The 18,993-nt window shown below is 35.1% G+C and overlaps 1 protein-coding gene across 1 annotated transcript in view; it reads left to right on the forward strand.

Moving 5' to 3' along the window:
* The window catches only part of NDST3 (N-deacetylase and N-sulfotransferase 3), a 218,025-nt gene that overhangs the window by 65,332 nt on the left and 133,700 nt on the right, over positions 1-18,993 (forward strand). The window contains exons 3-4 of the mRNA XM_024246070.2: positions 4,985-5,072; positions 14,820-14,974. Coding sequence (XP_024101838.2) covers positions 4,985-5,072; positions 14,820-14,974 — 243 coding nt within the window. The remainder of the gene's footprint in view (positions 1-4,984; positions 5,073-14,819; positions 14,975-18,993) is intronic.

Here is an 18,993-nt window from a genome sequence, read left to right on the forward strand (position 1 = left end):
ACTAAGCTAAGGGATGCCCATATAGCTGCTACAATGTGATTTGAGGTGTGTCCGTGGGAGTGTTTCTGGAAGAGATAAGCTTTTGAATTGGTGAGCTGAGTAAAGCAGATGGCCCTCCCCAATGTAGGGGGCATCATCCAATTTACTGAGGGATTGAATAGAACCAAGAGGTGGAGGAAGGGCAAATTCACTCTCTCTGCTTGAGCTGAGGCATCCATCTTTACCTGCCTCAGACATAGGCGCTCCTGGCTTCAGGCTTTCAAACTGCCACTTACACCATCACCCACCACCACCACCAATTTCTCAGGCCTTCAGATGCAAACTGAATTATATCACCAGCTTTCTTAGTTCTCCAGCTTGCCTCCACAACCACATGAGCCAAATCCTGTAATAAATGGCCTCCTATATCTATATCCATATCTATTTCCTATCGGTCCTATGTCTGGAAAATCCTGGATAATATAGCTGACTATTCACTGACCAATCTAGTCTTCCCATTCCCCTCATACCTTTAGGCTTTGAAAACTAAAAGTGACAGTTAAATATTGAAAGTGGAAAAAAAAGCATCCTTGTCTTCGTTTCTGGAAGATTATGTCACCACAGTTCTGTATGCCAGTGATAACAGGGTTCATGTTGTATTCTTGTTGTTTCCATGGACAACAGAAGCAGTGAGCTTTGAAATCCAAAATTCTTGCTAAGTCACTTCTTTAGCTCTTAAATAGCTTTGTGACCAAGGGAAAGCCACTTAAACTATGTAAATCATGTCTACCACTTCTGAAATGGGAATAATAATCTCTAGTATACTAAGTATGTCTGATGCCTGGAGGAGGTATGAGTGTGTGTACATGTGTGTGTGTGTAGATAGACACATAGGCATAGGAGCTTATTTGCTGCTTAATTGATTTCATTTACTCTAGCAAATATAGACATTTATATTTCTAAATAGTATATGATTGACTATAAAATATTAACTCTAAAAGTACTGTGCTCAAACAAAAATATTTTTATCTGCTAAAATAGGCCAAAATATAATCTAAGAAGCACAAATAAGAAACAAAAAAATTATCAAGACTTTCCACCAAGAATGCCACACGTGTCATGAACACTAACATAAATATTCATGTATAACTTCTTTGCAATTACTTTTAATTTCAATTTCTACTTCTTCATCTATTTGATTTATTCTGCTAACAAAAGTTAAGAGAAAATTCAAAGGCTATCATTTTGCTCAGTTCTCAGAACTCAGATTCTTTAAATTAGTTCTTTTTTGTCTTCAACTAGATATTTTAATGCCTGCAAACTTTCTTAGCTTTGCAGAATGAAGACTTGAAAAAAAAAAAAGTTAGTGGGGTAGCATACAGATTAAAATTTGGAAAGATAATTTTGAAATTTTTCTGTTAAATTGTATTTGAAATGCAATTATTGTATAATTAAATTGAACATTATGTTCCCTTCTAACACTCTGATAAGCGTTTTCAAATGTTTTGTTTGCTAAAGGATAAACAATTATTTTCTGCTGCAGAAATGGTTGCTTCATTGCTATAGCCATGAGTGGCTTAATGATGGAGATGTGTTCTAAAAAATGTGTTGTTAGCCAATTTCGTTGTTGTGCAAACATCACAGAGTATACTTACACAAACCTGGATGGTATAGCCTACTACACACCTAGGACCACCAAAATATACGTGCTACATTGTTGACTGAAACATCATTATGAGATTCATAACTACATAAATGTGTGTTGATACACAGAGCAGTATTTATATTAGTCAAAAAAGTAAACAACTTAAATGTACAACAATAGGATAAAATGGGTAAATAAATTATAGTATACTCATTTGATGCAATATTCTGCATTCATTAGAAAATTTGGTTTTGGAAGATTCATGTGATAGGAGAAAGCCCATGATATACTGTCAAATGAAAAATTCAAAACTCTATATTTTTAATCCTGATTGGTATAGCTTTAATTTTTATTTTATGGCACTAATTTACCTATATATCTATATGCCTGCAAATATCATTATATAGGTTTATTTATTGAGAAAAATGGAAAGAAAACACATCATAATACTTTATTAGTGATTTAATTACTTTTAATTAGAAAAAATGTTATTTTAAAAATAATAATTGATACATGGAGTTGTAAATTGCCTTCCTATATATAGTACAGTATTTTGGAAAAACTAAAAACAAAAGTCCCATTTTTCAATAATCAAGCCACTTTTGAAGGTAGACGTCTATGTTCTTAGGGTTCCTGGAATGGCATTTGAGGAGACCACTAAATTGTGCCTCTTCAGACAGTCGTGATTCCGTACCTCCTCCATGACCACAGTACTCTATCAGATGGGTTTTGCTTGCCCAGAATACATGTGGTTTTCTGTCTGTGGTGGTGGAGCACTGACTTAATTTATTATAATTAGAATTTTAGATATGATCACACCATTTTAGACATGTTGCATATATGGAATAAAGTATAATTTTATATCATTTTTATATTTTGTTCATAGTAATGAGTAGACTACTTCAGTTTAAAATAGAATAATGCTGAATAAAATCATTCTAGTAATGAAGGGTTTAGTGAAAAGGATATGACCTAAGAATATTGCTGGGTGCTTAAGCTTTTTACAAGGGTTAGGCCAGTAACAAATATATTTTTAAAAGGTGGGAATAATGGATAAATGTATAATATTGTTCTCATAAACATCTGCAAAATCTGGTTTATAAAAACAACATAAAAGATGACAAATATCACTTCTTATCTTAAGTATATAAAATATCATTTAGAAATAAATTTCCCCTCTTTACCATATATAGGCATAATTAGTATCTGCCATCTGTTTCAATGTATCTTTTATGTGTTTAGTGTTTGTTTCTAGAATGTCAAATAAATAGGTAAAATGGCAACTCAAATCTGCAAATTCAGGGCTAATTTAGTAACTTAAATCTAATTTAGTAATTTAAATCATTGTATTCTAGTTGACTAAGAGGTTAGTTCACAGGAACTATATTTAGCTTCTAAGGCCTAAGAACAAGACGGGTTTCTTATATATAGTTTTTCTTATCAGGTTTTGTAAATGTACATTAAAAATGCAATCAAAGATCACAAAGCAAAGTTCAAATTCAAATTAAGTTTGAACAAAAAGAAAGGCAAAAAGAATGTTCATTTTACCAAATTGTAAGACTTAAAGCATTGAACACACAAAAAATATGTTCAAATAGATTTAGAATCTATATTTTAACCACTGAAAGAAAAAAAATAAAAGACTGAAATGAAGTGAGTAAAATGGAAAAAGAAGAAAGATATGATCTAAGTGGAAGGAAAGATAGGAAGGGTGGGCTAGAATGTTCAACTAGGGAACAAAAGAATTGAGAGAGGAAGAAGGGGAGAAGAAAGAAAGGGAAGATATTATAATTGTCAGCATATAATATATATATATTTATACACAAAATGTGTGTGTATTATAATTGTCAGCGGTACACATATACAGACACTTGTATATGTATACTATATATCTCACACCTAAGCACATCCTTCCCCACACCAGCGTCCAGCATCTGACCTAGAAGTCCCACTTGTAACTTCATCATGTCCAGCTGGTTGGATTCCTCCTCCCCCATCCAAACCATGCCCCACCTTGTAAGGACCTAACCTGTCCCTGATGACACTGCTGTCAGTTCATTCTTTTGCTCCCATAGTTAGGTATAGAGATCCACCAACAGGCCTGTCTTCTATTTCTGAGTTCATCAGGACGCACATATTACATGGTTCAGTTGTGCACACCAAAAAGCTTGCTTATGTTAAGAGAGTAGTGATACCAAAAGAATTAGATAGCTAAATTTCAAAAACTTACTATTGGCTAGATGAGTCTAAATTTGAACCCAGAAGTTCTCTACCTCTGCTTTCAAAATCAGGAAGAATCTCTTGCATTCAGATAAAGCATACAATCATGGGGTAGTCAATGAATAAAAAACTCTATCTGCTTATGCTCCAAAAAAGTTGGGACCATAAACATGATGAGGCAGACCTTCCAGATGTCAGCTTTATGATTAAGAAAATTAGTTATGGGCCCAACTGTATTAAGGAAAGGGAGAAAGAAGATAAGGTGTGATAGAGTAAAAGGAGTGCCTAATTTGGATCTATATCCTTAAGCTAGGATCTACCACTAATTTCATCTATGAAAGATCATTTACAAATCTAACAGCATTACTTTCTGCCTAGTTGAAGTGAACACTCAACTACCGTGTGTGTGTGTATGTGTGTATGACAGAGAGACAGAGACAGAGAAGGAGACAGAGAGAGGGAATATAAGAATCAGACTTTAAGACTGAGAAAGAAAAAAGAAGAAAGAAAAGTACATTAAATACTCAGCATGGTAAATATTTTATAGGATATAACAAAACTCTAATTCAAAATAGCTTTACTTATCAGAAGGAGGATATTTTATTAGTCTGTTTTTTAATGAAAGGGCAAATTGGAGATCTACTTTACTATGATATCTCATTTTGAATAACAATCATTATCTTTTGGGAATCTCAGATTTTGATTTTGAAAACCAAAGACTTGTCTGAGAAATAATCTGTTTCTTTCAACATACGTTCTTGCATATCTTCACTAAAAATGAGTGCCCTTCTTTTGGCAATTGGTGATCTATATGCCTGAAGGGTAAATTGGATATATTTTATGTACTAGATTGTAGTTCCTTTGATACATACAGAATAAACTCTTTTCATTTAACTTCCTTTTTCCAACTGACACTTTTTGCTGATTTATTGCAAGCTAAAGGATAAATAAATGTATGTGTTTCATGTAAACTCAAAAGTATCTCTCCAGTTTTAAAGTGACAAAGAAACTATTTTCCACCATTTAATTCTCACATGTATAAGGAACTGGTTTTATCCTCTGAATGCAAAAAGAATATATCTTTGGAAACTTTTTAATGCCATTCTTTACCTGATATATTTTTTAAATTATATATTTCAGGCCCTGCTTGATACTCAGAATCTTTTGCGTGCACAAATCACAAATTTTACATTCAACCTGGGATTTTCAGGGAAATTTTACCATACAGGTAAGAAAAAAGGGATTAACTGTTGTCATTAAGGCTTCTCTGATCACTCTATTTAAAATTGCACACTTTTCCTGCCCACACCTTCCTACATTCCCTATGTTCCTCCCCAGCATTTTATCATTCAATTCCATTTACCATGCTACTTTTTAATTTTTGTAAAATATTAATGGTTTGAAAGTTTATGGAACTATCTGATGGCCTTTCATTTTTATTGAATTATAATTTACATATATAAAAGTACATAAATAGTAAATGTGATATTCAGTGAATTTTCAAAGTGTACACAGCTGTGTAAACAACAGGCAGATCAAGAAAGAGAACACTTCCAAAATCTCCACTTCTTGTGCCCCTCACAATAACTAGCTTCTCTCAAAGAAAAGTAGTATCCTGACTTCTAATATCATGAATTAGTTTTGCTTGGCTTTGAGTGGTATGTAAAAGGAATAACACAGTAAAGATTCATCTGTATCCAGCTCATTTTGTACAATGTTATTTTTGTTTCAGAGATATTATTGTCTATAGGTTATAATTCTTTCCTTTTCCTTGCTGTACAGTATTCCATTGTTTGAACATACAAAATTTACTTGTCTATTCCATTCAGCTGTAGATGGTTGGGTGTTTCCAGACTGAGTTTTTCTGAATAGAAATGTTCATAACTTCCTGTTATGAACATTTTTATACCTGTCCTTCAGAGGACTTGAGTATTCTTTTGTTAATCATCAACTAGGAATGGAATTGCTAGTTATGTGGCACACTTATAATTAGCTTTAGTAGAAAATGCCAGTTTTTCAAAATGGTTGTACCTGTTTATATTCCCAACAATATGGGTGTTCCTGTTGCTCTGTATGCTTGCCAGTATTTGATATTGTTTGTCTTTTCAATTTTAGCTTTTCTGGTGAACATGTAGAGATATCATATTAGAGTCTTAATGTACATTTCTCTGAAGAGCAGTAAATGATCTTTGTTCATATGTTGACTGGCTATTTGGATATCATCTCTTGAGGAGTATCTGGGTTTTCTGCTTTTACTTAATGATTTGTAGAAATTCTTTCCTTGAAGTTTACAGTTCCATGTGTTCCAAGTACTTTCTCCTGCTGTCTGGCTGTCTTTTAATTTTCCTTATGGCATTTTTAATGAACAAAAATACTTAATTTTAGGTCATTCAATTTATCATTTTTTTCTTTAATGGTCAGCCTTTTCTATCTTGTTTAAGAAATCTTTGCATACTACAAGAACATGAATTTTTTTTCTTTTTGAGACAGGGTCTTGCTCTGTTGCCCAGGATAGAGTGCAGTGGTACAAACACAACTCACTGCAGCCTGAACCCCCAAGGCTTAAAAAATCCTCCTACCTTAGCCTTTTGAGTAGCTGGGACTACAGGCCCATGCCACCATGACTGGCGAATTTTTCTTGTAGAGAAGGGGTCTCACTATGTTGCCTAGGCTGGCAATGTATATATCTGTGACACATCTGGAATTGATTTTTGTGTATATATCAGATAGGGGTCTTTTTTTCATAAAAATATCTAATTGGTTAGCCAGACATGGTGACATGTGCCTATAGTCCCAGCTACTCGGGAGACTGAGATGAGAGGATAACTTCAGCTCAGGAGGTCTAGGCTGCAATGAACTATGTTCATGCCACTGCACTCCAGTTTAAGCAACAGAGCAAGAATCTGTCTCTTAAAAAAAAAAAAGCTAATTGGCCGGGTGTGGTGGCTCATGCCTGTAATCCCAGCACTTTGGGAGGCCGAGGCGGGCGGATCTCGAGGTCAGGAGATCGAGATCATCCTGGCTAACACAGTGAAAACCCGTCTCTACTAAAAATACAAAAAATTAGCCAGGCATGGTGGCAGGTGCCTGTAGTCCCAGCTACTAGGGAGGCTGAGGCAGGAGAATGGCGTGAACCCAGGAGGCGGAGCTTGCAGTGAGCCGAGATTGCGCCACTGCACTCCAGCCTAGGCTACAGAGCGAGACTCCATCTCAAAATAATAATAATAATCAGAAGAAGAAGAAGAAGAAGAAGAAGAAGAAGAAGAAGAATCTAATTAGCACCCAGTATTGAAAAGACCATCCTTTCCCTCTGCTTCATAGTGTCATTATTATAAATTATATGGCCATGTAACTGTGGACTCTCATTCTGGATTTCCCTATTAAATGTGAAAAGAAATCACTCTAAATATTGAGAATAATTAAAAAGTTTTCTCACAATCATAATTAAAATGAGTAAAGATATTTTGACTTGCCTCAGGATAGATGAACACAATTTCTTGATTGAAAGCATTGATCTGTATTTTTAGAAGTTAAAAAAACTGATTACATGTATTGGTATACTCATATAATGGAATACTCCGCAGTCATTAGAAAGAAATAATTTTAAATGTAAACCATATAGAAAAAGCTCTCAAGAAACACTGAAAAATCAGTGTACAGTACAGTGATTAGAACATGCTCCCATTTGTATAAAAATAAAGAAGATAAAAGCTATACAAAAATCAAGGTATAGTACAGTGATTAGAATATGTTCCCATTTGTATAAAAATAAAAGAGGAGGTGAAATCTGTACAACTCCATGTATAGAAGTCTTATAGCTTAGAAAACTCAGTTACCAAGTAGTTAAGTAACTTGTGCTATGCAAGATGTCTTAAATAAGATAGAAAAGGCTGACCATTAAAGAAAAAAATCATAAACTGAACAACGCTAAAATTAAGTATTTTTTATATAAGAGCTATTAATACAAGTATAGGATATCTGTGGAAGAATTCATAATAAACTGATAGGAATGGGTAACCATGAATGTATTAGTCAGTTTTCATGCTGCTAATAAACACGTACCTGACACTGGGTAATTTATAAAGGAAAGAGGTTTAGAGGACTCACAGTTCCACATGGCTGGAGAGGCCTCACAATCATGGCGGAAGATGAAGGAAGAGCAAATGGGTGTCTTACATGGCAGCATGCAAGAGGGCTTGGTAACTTAATGCAAGGTAACTCCCATTTATAAAACCAGAAAATCTCGTGAGACTTCTCATTCACTATCATGAGAACAGTAGCGGGGAAACCTCCCCCATGATTCAATTATCTCCAACCAGCTCCACCCTTAACACATGGGGATTATTACAACTCAAGGTGAGATTTGGGTGGGGACACAGAGCCAAACCATATCAGTGAAGAAGAGAATATGAGAATCAAACAAGAGAGATGAAAAGAAGAGTTACTTTTTACTAAATTTTTTCTGAGCCTTTGCATTTTATAACGTATATGTGTGTTAGATCTAAATGAATAAACACATAAGTAATTTTTTAAAGTGATATCATATTTAAGCAAGGTTATCAGTTTTCTACAATTGAAAATGCTTTTCAAATTTTTCATTTGATAATATGAGCAAGAGTTACTTTGTATGTATTTGATGAGTACCTTCAAGGGTTTAATAAACATATCCTGCTGAGAATTTTATCTATATACTACTAACATCAATATAATCTCCATATGCACATAAACAACATAAATAGTAATTTTATTTTTAGAAAGAAGTATACTGTATTTCTAGAGTAAGTCAATTTCCATTTGTTTCCATGGAAGTTAGAGAGCCATGAGACTTGACTATAGTATTTTCCTATTGTAAACTTGTGTAATGAATACAATATGTATAATCATACAACTACGTATAACTTTCACCTACCAATTTGAAAATTGTGTAGGTTTTAAGAATAACTTTAACATAAGAAGCTCTGAAGCTTTTATTCCCCTGAATTTCTTAGATCAATATATAAAATACACATTTTCTGTGATTATTTTAAATATTAACAACCGGGAACCTCATGATTATGTTTGACTTTGTTTTATGATTCAGTGAGTTGGTTCTTATTGTGACCTCAAAAATAAAAACATAATTAGACATCTATTTTAAGTCTTTTTCTTACAGGAAAGTTCTTCTACCTTGGCAATAGATATGTGAAGTGAGAACTTTCTCTTTATGTGCAGAAGTTTAGTTCATCTTTCTAGCGAAATTAGACTCATAGCGTCACTAACTTTCACAATGGAAAGCCCCAAGAGCTTAAGGAAACAGAAGACTGCCCATAACCTCTTCCTAAACTTCTGAGTTAGGACATCCTAACTTCAGGATGATTATCTTAGATTCTTTGACATCCATTGAATAAAGGAAAATTATCATATGGATAAAAAAACCACCATGGCAAAATTAGGGTGAAATATGTGGTATGTTTAGGGGGAGAGGGAGCTAGTAGGAAGAGACATCACAGCAAAACCAGGACAGCCCAGATTTGCTCAAGAAATACAAGAAAACACTCCTGGCAACTCCATTATTTTTTTGCCCATCGGTGAATACTGGGGAATGATGCTAGCCAATTCATGTCATTCCTTCTCATCTCTGCAAGGTTTGTCCTCTTTCTTTACTTGAGCACTTCCCACAGCTCATAATAAGAGTATCCTCTCCCTACATGAGAGAAAGTACAACACAGATGGAAACAGAAGCCAAGGTTTGAAAGGGTCTTGTTATCTGTGTATAATATGAGAGTTTCCACAAAACTTAGCCAGGGTTGTCTAAGACCAGTTAAATCATTTTTTAGAGAGAAAAGATACAAAATTTAATATTTGATCTTTCAAAAATTAGATGGGATAAAAAGTAATTGAATTATATTGTCTTCCTTTCTAAATGAAGAAACTGCTATTCCTTTTTCTATAAAAAAATTCTACCCATTTTACTCAGTCTTGAAGGAAAAAAGAAAAGTGGCATTGTCATAATAGTAATACTTTATGTCAGAAGACAGCTTTATCTTGTTTGATTTATTTTAAATTTTGAAGGGTATGTGCATTTATATGAGAAATAAAGGGGTAAAACATAAAAATCATAGTTCCCTTTTAGTGCTTTGTTAAACACTTTTCATGTACTTTTTCACTGAATCCTAGAAGTTAAAGAATGTATTAACTTGTTTTCTAGATAAGAACATAGAAACTTAAAGAGGCCCAAGGTCACATAGCTTGTGAAGTGTCAAAAAATAGTCTTAACCCATCCTTGACTAGGGAAGCTGAATGGCAAAAGATTCTCCTTATTTATAGATTTGTTAGCTTTTTATGTTTCCCCAAATCACTGAGATCCAGTAGTACCTGTACATTCTAATTATATTATAGAATAAATTAACAATGGGAAGAGCAATGTTATATTGAATGAATAAATGCTGATCTTATTTCTAGACTCAACATTTGGCCAGTGAATGATAGTTAAGGGCCCTGAATTTGGAGTTGCTCAATCTGAGTTAGAACTCAGAATTTCAATTCAGGCTCTGTCTCAAACCTCTCAGTGAGATGGAACAAGTTACTTCACCTCTCCAAATGTCAATTCCCTTATCTGTAAAATGAAGTTAGCAGCGGCACTCACCTCATGAGGTTGTTTTGAGAAATAAGTGAAATGATGTTTGTAAAGTACTCAACACAGTGCTTGACACAACAACACAACATAAACTCTCAATCAATGATGATTTTAAATATAATATCAGAATAGCAAATACTACAGATAAAATAGTGTAGAGACAAGTTATTTAAATAAATATATTAAGAAATAAATTATAGTTTGCAATAACTTTATAAGACTTCAGCACAGTTTTGTGATAAGTTAAGAAATGGCACTTAACACTGTAGAAAGGAGTTTGGAAATTTCTCAAAGAACTTAAAACAGAACTAACATTCAACCCTGCAATGCCATTATTGGATATTATTATATATCCAAAGAAAGAAAATCATTATACCAAAAAGACACATGTACTCACATGTTCACTACAGCACTATTCACAGTAGCAAAGACATGGGATAAACCTAGGTGTCCATCAATGGTGGATTGGATGAACAAAATCTGATACATATGCTCCATGGAACACTACACAGCCATGAAAAAAGGAATGAAATCATGTCCTTTGCAGCAACATGGATGCAGCTGGAGGCCATTATCCTAAGCAAATCAATGCAAGAGCAGAAAACCAAATACCACATATTCTCATTTATAAGTGAGAACTAAACATCGGGTACTCATAGTCATAGAGATGGCAACAGTAGACACTGGGGACTAATGGCAGAGAGGGAAGGAGAAGAGTAAAGGCTGAAAAACTACCTGTTGTGTACTATGCTCACTATCTGAGTGATAGGATCTTTCATATCCCAAACCTCAGCATCATGCAATATGCCCAGGTAACAAACCTGCATGTCCCCCCGAATCTAAAATAAAAGTTGAAAATAAAATAAAATAAAATACATATAATCTGCATCTTCCCAGAAAAAGGAAATGGCACTTAAAATTGAGGAATTTGACTTCTTGTTCTTCTCTCTTCTTCCAGTTCTGACAAAGGTAGGCAAAGTGGGGAAGCAAAGAGTTGGCAAGAGGCCACGACAGTCCAACCAAATGTAATTAACCCATAGTTAATTACACTTCAACTGATTTTTAATCATAATTTTTTTTTTTTTTTTTGAGACGGAGTCTCGCTCTGTCGCCCAGGCTGGAGTGTAGCGATGCCATCTCAGCTCACTGCAAGCTCTGCCTCACGGGTTAATGCCATTCTCCTGCCTCAGCCTCCTGAGTAGCTGGGACTACAGGTGCCCACCACCACGCCTGGCTACATTTTTTTTTGTATTTTTAGTAGAGATGGGATTTCACCATCCCATCTGAACTGAGATAAATATGTCAGAAGGCAGATATCATTTGTCTAACTCTTGCATGATTCAAATATATGAATATTTTAGTCACAGATTTCACCATGATATTCAGGAAAGGACAACAAATGCCTGAGCTATCTTTTTAGCCAGAATGGTCTCGATCTCCTGACCCCTTGATCTGCCCGCCTCAGCCTCCCAAAGTGCTGGGATTACAGGCATGAGCCACCACGCCCAGCCCATAATTTTTAAAGTAATAAGCAATAGACATTTGTTTTCAATGTAATTCTAATGTAAAACATTCTCAAAGTAGGATTAAAAGAAATCAGATAAGACAAATCTATAAAGAGAAGACATAAAATTGTGCCTAATATGAACTGAGATAAATATGTCAGAAGGCAGATATCATTTGTCTAACTCTTGCATGATTCAAATATATGAATATTTTAGTCACAGATTTCACCATGATATTCAAGAAAGGACAACAAATGCCTGAGCTATCTTTTGAAAGAACCCTGAGATCTACTGCTCTGTTCTGATAAATAATATTTGAGCAGAGGCCAACTAAAAAAGCATGAATAAAGGGAAGATGACAGGAAAGTTGCAAGGAAAGATAAGAATTATAGGCAACAGGGAATAGAGCTTAAAAGCAGTGGGAGAGGAGACTTCTCATAAACTAGGGAATCTCAGCTCACTCACATTGCAGGGTATGTGGAAATCAGGAATGAATTGATTTCTGGGAAACTCCAAGAGACTCTGCCTGCTCTCAATGTGAGAAAATAAAATGGCAACAAATAACTGACACTAATACAGTGTCCTGGAGACTACAAAATGTTAAGCAACAGGGGAGTATCTTGGTTAGAAGCAGAGATGTTTAATGCAGGGAAACTAAATGACATCATTTTTATGTCAAGCAAAACATGTGTTTAAGATCACCAGTCACACCTACAAAATGCTTCTTTACAAATGTCACCTTATTTATCACCTCAAATTTAGAAGGACCCAAGAACCTGCTATGGTTGGGATCATCAGAGTTTCTAAACCCCTGAATCCATCTTCCTATTTTTCTTGCCTTTCTCGCTATGAAGCTTCCCTGAGCCATAAGATAACCACTCAGAAGCGCCAAGAATGCTGGTGACTCATTCATTAATCAGGCCAATGAGTTAATATAATGACTTGGTCAGTTCTTGAATATAATGTCACCTCTGCCACATAGCACCTGTGAAAACTACCTTCTCCTTTCATGTAGTATTATAATGAGGAAAAAAAAAAAACTCAAGGAGACATGCAAGGAAACACAAGAAGAACAGAAGTAGGAAATACAGGAGGAAAAGAAAGGGGTATTATAAGTTACCCAATATTGCCAGAATTATGTAGACACTACCTCCCCCCAAAAATAAAATAGGTACTGCTGTCCATCTCTTTACCTACATGAATACAGACATTAAAGAGGTCATGTGACTTAGCCACACAACTCAAATGTGTTGGAATCTACAAATAAACTAAAACCTTCTGACTCCAAAGGCTATACTTGTTCTACTATACAATGGTAACATAAGTGTATATGAAGAAGAAAAAATAAAGAAAACAAAACATTAGATTTAAAGATGTAATCTTTGTACGTAGTGGAGAGGAAGTTCCTTCATATCAGTAGAGTACTTGAGCATATGAAAGTGAAACTGAAGACTGCCCGTGTTGAAGGATTACACTATTCCACTCACTCTATAGCACTTAATCTTTGTTTCTTCTGCATACATTTGAATGACTATGAAACCTCATAGTATGCCTTTATCTCTAGTAAAGGTTTTCAGTGCCCACCAAATCACAGGACCTGATTCTTTTCCTGCCAATAGGCTCTGCCTCCCTTCTCTTGGGAAATTGAATGAACAATGTTAACAGGAACTGGGTTTAGTTGACTGGTCCAGGGTAGCAGTCCATTCTCCATCTTTAGCCTATAGGGCTCTAATAAAACCAATCACATCAGAGCTGCCACTGAAAATATGGGAAGAGATTTTTCTCCACACAGAAAGGACATCATAGGAAGAACCCACTACTCAGGGAGCTTATTAGATTCAATGTTGTGGCTAAAATTCAAGTGTGGCTGCATAATTTTGTAATGACTAGTATTATCTTATGATATTCCAGGACAGTAGTGAGCACCTTATACTGCTCTTATTTTATGCTATAGTAAAGAAGATAGGCCTAGGGAAGTATAAAAAGGACTCTCAGCCCCTTCAAATAAGTTAAAAGAATAGTGAAATTTCGCACAGTCAACTGAACTGCAGGCCAAGGAAAATGGGAGGAAATAAAATAAGTTCAAGTATGAAACCTCCGAGAAACAAAAACAGGGCTGACCCTTAAGGAAAAAAGAGTTTCATGACGGAAAATCTTCTTCCAACAACTTGAGAGAAAGGAACATGAGTGTACCACCAAGGAGCAGCTTGGATTGTTTTGATAGTGATGACCATGATTTCACCACTTCGCAACTTCTGTCCATCACCTTCACCCTTTCTTCTTTTTTATCCTTCAGTTTTCTCTAATTTTCCCAACAACAATTTCCACATTTCCTTCTTTTCTCTTTCTTATGTGTCAGTTTTCGCCAAATACTGAGTAGCTTCTTCCCAGACCTAAGGAGGAACCCGAATAAAAGAATTATTTTGTTGTATACACAGCCCATGTCACAATGACCTACTACTACTGAGGCTGTGACACATATTCCTTGCTCATATTTCCTCAATTACATTTCCTACTTATCCCCCATTCTCTCCAGACTACAACTTGCACAAAAATGCTAAAAGTTAAGAGTTCTAATATCCTTGGGAATGGTTATATATTTCCATCCTGCAGTGATTTCATATCCTGTCTCATGTTTAATAACATTTAAGAGTTTTACATGGTCTCTGATTATTTCCAGATTAACAGATTTTCCTTTGATACATTTGGGTTTAAAGCCTTATATGTAAAACAGAATAAATGATGTCTTCTAAGTACATATATGAGAATAGATTAAATAGATAGGTAGATTGATTGATTGATCACAGATCAGTGTAACTGGAATTAATTGGATAATCTTTCCCCCCCCCCAAAGGAACTGAAGAGGAAGACGAAGGAGATGACTGTCTGTTGGGGTCTGTGGATGAGTTCTGGTGGTTTCCTCACATGTGGAGCCATATGCAGCCCCACCTCTTCCACAATGAGTCATCTTTGGTGGAGCAGATGATTCTCAACAAAAAATTTGCCTTAGTAAGTAACTCACTTTGACTGTTGCATTGAAGTAGTGTACACTGACTGGAGAAATCAAAAGGTTCTTATATTGTGGCATAGTGGCGCTTTTAAGTGGCTTTTCCATATGATCATTTAGAAGATTTTGGTATTGCCGCCTTTCAGTATGTGGCTCTTGAGTTTGTATTGAGTGCTCACCACTATGCTTAATGTTTTGAAGGATCTAATTTGAGAGGGACTTCACAAGATACAAGATTTATTATGACATTATGGTCAGAGGGCCTAAGACATGGCTCCTGTTCAGAAGGAGTTTCCTGCTGCACTGAGAAGGCAGAAATACGCACGTTAAACAATTCCCCAACAAAATGAAATACTTTTTCAAGACCTAATGACAAACCTTACAGACACAAAACCCACAGTTCAAAGAAATAAGTATCACTGGGAGTAGCCCAAGATGGGTTCTTCTGAAAATGAGATTTTAGATACATCCTGAAATAAGAATAAATCTTGGGGATGAGGATTAATTGAAATGATGCTGAGGGAAAAGAGCAGGTAGGAGACCATAATGACTGTATGAGGTAATAAAGACTCAATCTAAACAGTTAAAAGCATTGCAAACATATATGTTGTATGGATGGAACATTTGTTTGGCTGAAGCAAGGTACACCATGTAATACTGAAGGGTTTATATTCGGGACAGGGAAATTTATAGTAAAAGTTTAAATAAGCACCTTATGAAGAAAAATGTGCTTGTGATCAGAGAGAGTACCGAGGTACACTTACATGGAATGGTTTTCTACACCAACTGTTAGGGCTAAGAAGTTTTAGTTGGTTCTCACAGTACCTTACTCAAACATATACAAGACAAGGTTGGAATGTATACACTATATTTTTTTTCTTAAGGATATACAAGACCAAATACTTTATGGTGGCATCAGGGGCCCATATTTGTCTTTTAGCTTCAATCTACTCCCCCAAATAAACAAATAGCTTCAGGTACACCTTTGCCACATATTGATATTTTGTCAAGAAAGCAAGAATAGTGCTCCTACATGCTGATGTTGTGAAAATGTTTTGATGGTATATGCAAACTGCTGTGAGAAGGAGAGTCATCTTTTTTCCTAAAAAAATAAACAAACAATAAACAGCATGTAAAATTGGTAAAACAGCCCCAGAATTTGTAACAGAAAGTGCTAAAACTCATATCTCAAAACAGGAGACATTAATTCTGTCATTTTCAGAAATCTAGACTGTTGATATTGACAATGTTAATCAGTAATAAATTATGTGAGGAAAAAATTACTTTGTGGTTTATTTCTAAATCTGTTGAGAAAAAGAGAAAGGGATTTGTGAGAGAAGAAAATACGTAAATACAGTAAAGTAAAGCACCAGTAAAAGATAAGATACTGAGAAGTGAGGAGTGAAATTATTGTTGTTGTTGTGGTTGTTTTGATAGCTTTCCAAAAATAATGTACCAAAGCAGCTTTGATAAAAGACATGTCATTCACTGTTACATCTGCTGAAACTAGAATAGTATCTAGAACAATAGGTGTTCTATTATTACTTGAACGAATCAATGAATACCAATATTATGTTTATGTTTAAAACATTTGCAGATGTTTGGAAGTACATATCCTAAGAATATACGTAGGCTGGGTGCAGTGGCTCATGCCTGTAATCCCAGCACTTTAGGAGGCCGAGGTGGGCGGATCACGAGGTCAGGAGATCGAGACCATCCTGGCTAATATGGTGAAACCCTGTCTCTACTAAAAAATACAAACAATTAGCTGGGTGTGGTGGCAGGCACCTGTAGTCCCAGCTACTCAGGAAGCTGAGGCAGGAGAATGGTGTGAACCCAGGAGGTGGAGCCTGCAGTGAGCCGAGATTGCACCACTGCACTCCAGCCTGGGCGACACAGCCAGACTCCCTCTCAAAAAAAGAAAAAAAAAAAAAGAATATACTTAATACATATGCTAGAACAGGCATGTACAGGAGTTATATGCATTTTTTAGAATTCCCAACTAAAAAGTATCATGAGTAAAAGAATAATTCAAAAACAATATCTGGTCATTCTTAATCACCTAAGTGTCAAGCAGAGCAGATTTCTTAGAAGCGTCATTCCTAACTACATGTTGGCAATTCAAATTATTGTTTTTGAAGCAGAAGAGAGTAGTTGTAATACATCTTCAGAAATAAGACCAAATATATTATTTAGTGTTTAATCAAATCCAGGACGAGTAGAATTTATTTTGTTGCAAGAGGATAGATATGAAAAAAGACTGAATCCAGAACCAGTCCCTCCCCAGCCATAACAATATGAAAGAGCACATATATATAAGGCATTTGGGAACAGCAATTAGCATATAACACTCAATAGATGGCAGCTTCTGTTTTTATCATTATATCTAGTATCATAAAATTGCCATCTTTAATTTTTGCCTAGGCTCCTGAGGTGTTTGGACTGACAGGTAAGAGGGACAAAAATCCTTAAGTCTAAAAGTTTACTTTGTATTGGGATGGCATTTGTTTAATGTGAATTTTACCCAATTTCTAAATATGTGTTAACTCTTTTACTTTCCATTAAGCATTAGAGTTACAAAACTGCATTGTTGCTGACTTTAAAGCTATAATAAGAAAAGATCAAGGGTTTCCAATTTTAACATATTTTTATTATTTCTTTTAATTCTCAAATTAACCTGGAATTGTAGGTCTATTTATTTTCCCAATATAGATGAAGCAACTGAAAATCAGAGAAATGCAGTGACTTATTCATGATTATAAAACTCACTAGCAGTATAATTAAGACCAGAAATCTTAATGCTGCAAAAATTGCAGTGTTAAGTCTTCTAATGTGGCATAAAGTGTGCCCCCCCAGGCTTCCTCCTTAGCCTCCCAACCCAATTCACAGGTGTGAATCAAGATTTCTTTTCTGCTGGTAATCCAAGGGAATATCTGGTTATGCTGGTAATATAAAGGAAATGGAGAACTTGATGGGGAACTCACAGGACAACTTTTCCCTCGGATTCCCTGAAGTTCCCTAATATAGGCAGAGTCTCTAAAATGTTGGAGGGGGGTCAAAGGGGTAGGGGAGACAAAAAACTAAATCTGAGGAAATTTCCACTTGACCAAATATCACTTATCATGTATAGTTACAGAATCCACTTTAATTCAATGGAAAGTACTCTGGAGAAAATTCCACTTCAACTCACTAGATGGAACAAGCAAATGTTTAACCTGTGCTAATATGGCATTTCTAAATTGGATTATATCCTGCTCTTCTCCACCAGTTTGGAGGCTCTTGATTTTAAAATGAGTGTGGGTATTTCCCAATGAAGAAAACGAAAGAACATGCAAAGAAGCAGTGGGCTGTCTTGGGAGCAAATAGGTGTTCAAACAAGAATGGAGGTCATGGATGCAATACTCAAATGGGTAATTGGGTTAGAGGACATTTAAAGTACCCTTCCAGCTAAGAGAATTTCTGAGACTCTGATCTAAAACTTGGGTTTCGGCCTTTGCTATCATTATTTACAGCCACATACCTGCTATTTTCATTGAGTTTTAACAAATACATCTTATCTATTATACTTTTGCACAATGTGGACACATCTGACTCACAAACAAATTTGATGTCTATTTTAATTTGGCTTTGAAAGCTCTAACAGTTTATTATGAAAGGTCAAGTAAATCATTTAAGCAAACTTGCATTTGATGATTACACCCATCAGGAAATGCAGCTTTAGAGGTTGAATGGAAAAAATTTTTAGTTACCAAATATAGGATAACTCAGGGGTTAAGCTGCAATTTCAACAGGGGATTTTTTTTTTTGAAAGGTACAAATTCTGAGACAAAGATTAAATGTATCATTAATAATGACCTACCACAAAATTTAAAATATCGACTGTACAGTTTTTAAAATAGAATAACATATCATTAGAAAGGTAAAATAGTATTCTATTTAAACATCAAAAAAGTCTTCAATAGTATATACTCTCAATTGAAGAACTGTATCTGAATTTTGGAAAATGGTGGTGGTTAAATTT

This window comes from Pongo abelii, chromosome 3 (genome assembly GCF_028885655.2).
Source record: "Pongo abelii isolate AG06213 chromosome 3, NHGRI_mPonAbe1-v2.0_pri, whole genome shotgun sequence".
Classification (NCBI taxonomy): Eukaryota; Metazoa; Chordata; class Mammalia; order Primates; family Hominidae; genus Pongo; species Pongo abelii.